The sequence below is a fragment of the Pongo abelii genome, chromosome 7 (genome assembly GCF_028885655.2).
Source record: "Pongo abelii isolate AG06213 chromosome 7, NHGRI_mPonAbe1-v2.0_pri, whole genome shotgun sequence".
In the NCBI taxonomy this organism is placed as follows: Eukaryota; Metazoa; Chordata; class Mammalia; order Primates; family Hominidae; genus Pongo; species Pongo abelii.
This window is the reverse complement of record NC_071992.2, coordinates 96,563,816-96,570,423: the sequence shown is the minus strand read 5'-3', so window position 1 is coordinate 96,570,423 and position 6,608 is coordinate 96,563,816. Positions and strand designations below refer to the sequence as shown.

General features: G+C 45.0%; 1 protein-coding gene across 1 annotated transcript; it reads right to left on the bottom strand.

Moving 5' to 3' along the window:
- Positions 1–732: 732 nt before the first annotated feature.
- FABP5 (fatty acid binding protein 5) lies at positions 733–6,044 on the bottom strand. Its single transcript, XM_002819211.5, has 4 exons — positions 4,875–6,044; positions 1,970–2,142; positions 1,533–1,634; positions 733–996 (listed from the first exon to the last, which is right to left on the bottom strand). Exons 1-4 carry the CDS (start codon positions 4,951–4,953, stop codon positions 943–945), a joined length of 408 nt encoding a protein of 135 aa, XP_002819257.1. The 5' UTR covers positions 4,954–6,044; the 3' UTR covers positions 733–942.
- Positions 6,045–6,608: the final 564 nt, after the last annotated feature.

Below are 6,608 nucleotides of genomic sequence, written 5' to 3'. Positions count from 1 at the left end.
AGGCTTACCAGTTAACATTTCTGCACATGGAGGGTGGTTTCAGAAGTCTCACTTAGTATACTTAGGGACTTTAGACAAGATCTCTGCACAAGCTGCAGAGGCAGCGTTGCAAAATGACTGAACACATTGAGTAGACTTGATGAGATATAGGTTGTCAGTCCAGCTCTACTACCTCCTGTCCTTGAACTAGTTAGTCAAAAACCTGTTTCCTTACTTGCAGAATGCATGTAGTTGTACCAGCCCTTTAACGTCTGCCCTAAAGATCATTTATGCGAAGCTTTAGCTCAGGGCCAACAGCCTGCTTCTCCAAATGTGAACTGTGGATATTTGTGTTGGGGACCGAGAAACAGAGATTCACTAGAATTCTGGTTATTCCATACATAGTATATTATTTATATTTGTATATAAATACACACAAAAAGTATTTTAGTCAATGCTGGTTAATTAAACCTTTGCTCTAATTTGAATAATAAAGTTTATGTTGTAGCCACCTTTTATTGAGAATGGTCTCTGCCAGAAATTCAAGATTCCTGAATTCATACAAAGTTCAAATAGTATAGGGCAAGCTTAAATAATTGGTATGGTATTTCCTGTAAGAGTAGCTATCTATATAAATTGCTAGTGTCATCTCAATATAGTACCCTCAAGACTGCCCCAACCTTTACTCAATTAATAATTATTAAAACTCATCACTAATTTCCTGTAAGGTTTAAAGAATGCATACAAGATGTATTAGCACAAACACATTTATTTATCAACCAAAGGGATGATCCTAATTAATCCAACACACTTTGAAATAGCTGCATGTAAAATGTTTGTGATAAAGATAATTGAACACAGTAATGAAAAAAAAAAAAGAAAGAAACAGTATGGAGATTTGCTCATTGAACTGAGCTTGGTCATTCTCTTAGTTAACTCCTGTCCAAAGTGATGATGGAATTTTTATTCTACTTTTTCATAGACCCGAGTACAGGCGACATTGTTCATGACACACTCCTAGGAGAAGGAAAGATATTAAAAGAGTTAGGTTAGCCTTAGATTCCAGAGCAGTGGTGGTATTAAAACATTAGAATCAAAGTCCCACGAAATCACGTAACCTACTTCATAGATGGAGAAAATTTCTTTCAGAATTCATGGGTTTGAGAGAAGCCAGAAGCTGTTGTTTTGCTTATAATATGCATGTTTTACAGAAAACTGTGTTGAATATATCTTTATTCTTTTGGTTATGGCAAATATTCCTTATTTTAAAGATATAGAAAAATGTGTGCAGTTTGGTGGCTTGCCAAGATTTCACTGTGATGTGGCAGCAAAGCAAGAACTCCCCCCAACTCCAGCCAAATCCTTTCCTATGTCATGTCACTTCTCTATCTCCTCTAGGACTTTCTTAATAATTAGTGTTCTAGTATTTAATTTGTTATTTTGCTTTTTTTTCTTCCAAACTGAGTTCTGTTAATGATCAATGATATAGAACAGTTATGTGAACTATAAATGCACACAAGAAGCTGACTGAGACACAGCAGTTTGACACTCACCACCACTAATTTCCCATCTTTCAATTTTCTTGTTATTGTGCTTTCCTTCCCATCCCACTCCTGATGCTGAACCAATGCACCATCTGTAAAGTTGCAGACAGTCTGCAAAAACAAAGTAAATGTTTTAATCTTCCAAGTACATTACAAGAGTTTCCATGACTCATAACCTCCTTAATCAACATTTTTTTCACCTTCTCCTTTCTGAGTCTACTTCATTAACCCATACTGATTTTATTCACAATAGTTTGTGGTTTTCAACCTAGTAGCTAATAAAAGATGCCAATTCTATGATGAAGTTGATACTTTTGCTAATTTGACAAAATTCAATTCATAAAATAACTTTTTTATTAAGTTCTTGCCTATAAACAGTAAAATGTTATTGATACAGCCTATCATTCTAGAAGCTTCTGTGATTTCACAACATGTCATGGACTGACCTGAGTTTTTCTGCCATCAGCTGTGGTTTCTTCAAACTTCTCTCCCAGGGTACAAGAAAACTGTGTTGTTTTCAAAGTGCTCTCAGTTTTTATGGTGAGGTTTTTGCCATCACAAGTGATGATACAATCTGGCTTGGCCATTGCACCCATTTTTCGCAAAGCTATCCCCACTCCTGTAGAATATTAAGTCATGTTAAATAACAGGAAGACCAAAGTTATCATTTACATGATAAAAGCAATAATTCCATTGTAATCACTTTGTGCAGCATATTTTCACTTATTTGCTTATTGATAACTATTGTAAACATATATCCCATGGTATGAGCCACCACTTTACATATATGAAATTCAGGTAAGCCTTACAACAGCCCTGTAAAAGGCAGATGTTACTGTCTCCATTTTACTGATGAGAAAGCGAGGCACTGAAGTAACTTGCCCAAGATCGTTCAACTGGAAAGTGGTGGAGCTGGGAACCAAGAGCACTGGCACCCTGGCTCCAAATCTGAGCTCTGGCCACCATGCTATTCTGGCTTTCAGAAAGTTAGGGAAGAAATGTGGACTTCCAAATTTTATTTACTCAAAGCAGTTGATAGAAGGTGGAGATAAAGCATTCAAAATTGCAAATTCAGGAGTTTGCTCAATCTTTTTCTTTTTACTAGATTCTGCCAACCATTACATTCTATGACTCCAGCACAGTCTGGCATATAAATGTTCTCGATAAATATTTGATTAATAGACTACACAAAATAGAAATCGATCCTGAGATATTCAAAAAGCACAATCTTTTAAAATTCAGCAGCACAATCATGATGCTAACAAATGGAAAAAAAAATCCTACCTTTCAATATAAAAACTATTTCATAGCTATATAAATCAATAGAAATGTATAAGGTAACATATTAAATTATATTTTAATTTATGATCTATCAATTTCCCCTCAACGTTAACATGTAACTTATGATCTATCAATTTCCCCTCAATGTTAACATGTAATTTATGATCTATCTCTTTCCCCTTAGAGTTAGTTAACATGTATAAGGAATCTTAGATCCAGGCCAAATCACTGTTTCATAAATGAGGAGACTACAACCTATGCAGCATGATTGTCTTGATGAAGAACACTCAGCCAGGCTTTAAAGTTCCCCTTGGAGCCTTCTCTTTTACCAGCTCAGGGCTGGTGCCTTACGCTGTTAATTGAGTCATTATTCACTCTCACTTTGGACAAATAAATGGGCTCTGCTCTTTTCACATTGTGACTGCTCCCTAACGAACTGAGTCTTGACAACCTTCAAGACTCCAGAATCCTGGAAACAAGCCCTCCAAACCTACACACAATTTGCTTTCTATGGGCAGAAAAAAGTGTTCTCTGGGCCTTAAACTTGTACACACACACACACACACACACACACACACAGTATTTATTGGACAGGTGAAGTAAATCGCTTTTTCCAGAGTCATCTTGATGTAGGTTTACAAGGAAAAAGAAAAATACTGCCTTCTTTACTGATAGTATCATAAATACACTCATGATTCACCATAAACCAACCTTAACACCACACGGTCTTGGATAAAGTGTAATGAAGGAGTGATTCCGAAGTGCCACGGTGACCAGGTATCAATAGAGGGTCACAGTAGTTATTTCACCAGCGAGTAACCAGGTTAACATTTGTGGATACCAGCTTCTGAAGCACCTTCATAAATCCCAGCCATCCCTTAGGGCTGGAAACTCCCTTCCAGAGAGGATCCATGCTATGCTAACTCCATCTCACTTCCTAGTGGCCTGTGACAAAGGTCCATTTTTGTTTGCAATTTATCCAGTGTCTCAATCAGCATGCAATCTCTGTCACTGGCATAGAAAAGGACAGTAATTTATAATGAAGCACTGTTGAGTGAGAAATGAATCTTACTACTGAGATTCATTCTCCCTCGGAACGCCTCAAGAAGTCATCTGCCTTTTGCAGGGCCACACCCATCTTGCATGCAGTTAGCCGCAGGAGGGCCAGGCAGTTTCTGTTACGGTTTTCCAGCAAAGCCCACTGCCTCCTTCCTCCTCACCCTCAAGTGGCAGAGGCCAGGATGGCAACACACGGCCACCCCCAGGCCTCATTGCGCTCCTCCCACAGGCCACCCGCCCACTGCGGCGCCCCGGCCCGGCAGTGCCAGCAGCAGGTCGGCACCGCCAGCGCCACGCTTCTCGGGGGCCCTGGTGTTCCATGGGGTACCAATCCAAAGGGTTCGGCTCAACTGGTAAGGGCGAGCAGAGGACCTGGGGGAGATGGGGCTGACAGAGGAATGCAAGCTGAAGCTGTAGCGCCACTCAGACCCCTCTACAGGATTTCTGCGGGAAACTGCGCGCCAGCACCGCGTCCCCATGAAGAAAACGGAGGGTGACCTGCGCGCCACAGGGAACAAAAGATGCGACAGGGAGGAAAAGGGGAGTGGGTGCTGCCACGATGGGGTAAATGAGAGAGAGAATGGTGGCAGGAAGGGAAAGGATGAGTAAAGGGGGAAAAAAGGGAAATACAGGGTCGCCTGGAGGGGGTCGAAAGAAATGCAGCGTGAGGTGACTGGTGCGCCCGCTAAAGGACAGGAAGCAATGCGGAGTGGCTGCCGTTTGGGCGACGGGAAAGAAGCAGAGAGGTAGGTGGACCACGGGGTGGACCACCTCCGGAATATTGCGGCCCGCGGGCGGGCAAGAGGCGCGCACGCTCCCTGCTCCTCGCCGCCTGCCCGCGTGGTGCTGCGCGCGCTGCACCCAACGGCCGCGTGGTGGGGAAGATGGGAAGGGATGGGGGTAGGCCGCCGAGCATCTCCTGCCCCGGAATCTGGCACGCTGACGGGGACCTAGGGACAGACGACCGCACAACACGCCACGTTGCAGGCGCTGCCAGGCCCGGTGCCTCACCTAGCTCCTTCATGTATTCATCAAAGCCTTTGCTGTCCACCAGGCGCCATCTTCCTTCCAGCTGCTGAACTGTGGCCATGGTGGGTGCGGGCGGGCTGGCGTGCAGACAGGGATCTGTATCGGCGTGGCAGCGTGCTGTGAGGCGCCCGGCGCCGGCGGCTGCTTTATAACGGCGGCCCGCGCAGGGCGGCGCAATGCGGCCAATGGGAGGCGGGCCTCGCCCGGCCCCCGCCCCGCCCGCCGGGCGCCCCCCGGGCCTTCTCGGGGTCGGGAGGTGCTAACCAGCTCCGCTTGCCAGGGTACGCGACGGCCTCTCGGGCTCCTCCTGCAAGCAGGGACTCGCCTGGCGCGCCCCACGCCTCCTGGACGCCGGCGCCTGCACGTTTCGGCGCTTCTGCAGGCCCAGGAAGCCAGAGGGGTCACCTGGAGGCCCGGCCCCGCCTCTCCTGCACCCCTCCGTTTGACAACATATCCACCGCCGTTTTTCCTTTCAAAATACCCGGACCAATCGATTAGCCCTCGCCGGACTTGGACTGCAGGAAGTGATTGATCGGCTGATTGGTTTATTGATTCATTAACTACGGTGCCTCCCTGACCTTCTGCTCCTCGGACAGAGGACAAGCTCACAATCCACACCCTCCTGAGAGAACCTGCTCTCGCCATCCGCAGGTCTCCCTGGCCCAATAGTGGGGACATACCTGAGTTGAGCTAGAGGATTTTATCCCTGTTGGGATGGGGGACGTCTCGGGAAGTGTGGTTTCTAAACTAAAAGACTGCAGGAAGTGTCAACTTTAGTGATTGTCATTGCCATTCAAGAATGTTTGATTAGTTTATATTCCCTTCGTGGTGCACCCTTCACCGTTTCTTCTCAGACACCAGCGGGTTCCCTCTTTCTCTTGAACTATAATAATACCCTACACATGTGCGTAGAACATGATACGTTTCAAAGTGTACTTTTCACAATTTATTACTTGGTGCTCCCAGGTGCCTGTTGGAGGTCAGATGGACTGAGGTGAGGAAGTTGCCACACAAGCTGGCCGTTTCGACAGCGGTAATGTGCATTTATTGAGTAGCTACTAAGTGCTAGATGTGCTTCCTGGGCACTTTATAGACATTGGTCTCCACTATATTTTTGCTAGAGGTGTTATCCCAATTTTTCAAAAGAGAAAATAGGGCAAAGAAAGTTCGCACAGTAGTAGAACCAGAATCCCTATCCAGGTCCGACTCACTGAAGACCTTATGAAATCAGACCACACCTGACTGCCTTGGGCTCAGGGTAGCTGTGATGGAGCTCTGAGTAGACCACAGTCACCGAGACACTACTAGTTCTTGTATCATCCTTGACAAAATTGAAATCTGAGATTGGTTTGCTATCTCTCAACATGCTGCAGGACGTGTACTCCCCTGAACTGCATCTCTTTCAAGTCCCTGCCCTCAGTTTAGGGTCACACCAGCCTTCCTTGTGGTACCATTTAATATTCAGTTGTTTTCCCAATAAGGGTCTGCATGTCACACACCCGAGGCCCTACTGCTCAGAAAATATTCGTGTTCTGAGGGAAGCTGAGTGCGTCATTTACTCAGTGATGAGAAGCCCTAGCTACCAGGCACTTCAGGCAGCTCCTAGGGCTGCCTGTGTGTTTGAACTTGAGCTCTTCATGTGCCATTTCAACATGTCTTATCCATTTCTGTATAGACTATAGTAATAATAGGACACAGCACTCTGATACTAATTTT

Excerpts from the sequence above, each read along its gene's own strand:
- FABP5 (XM_002819211.5), bottom strand. The coding sequence starts at position 4,953 with ATGGCCACAGTTCAGCAGCTGGAAGGAAGATGGCGCCTGGTGGACAGC. Across the intron at positions 1,635-1,969 it reads CTGATGGCAGAAAAACTCAG|ACTGTCTGCAACTTTACAGA; the intron begins GTCAGTCCATGA and ends TTGTTTTTGCAG. Across the intron at positions 997-1,532 it reads AAGATGGGAAATTAGTGGTG|GAGTGTGTCATGAACAATGT; the intron begins GTGAGTGTCAAA and ends TCCTTCTCCTAG.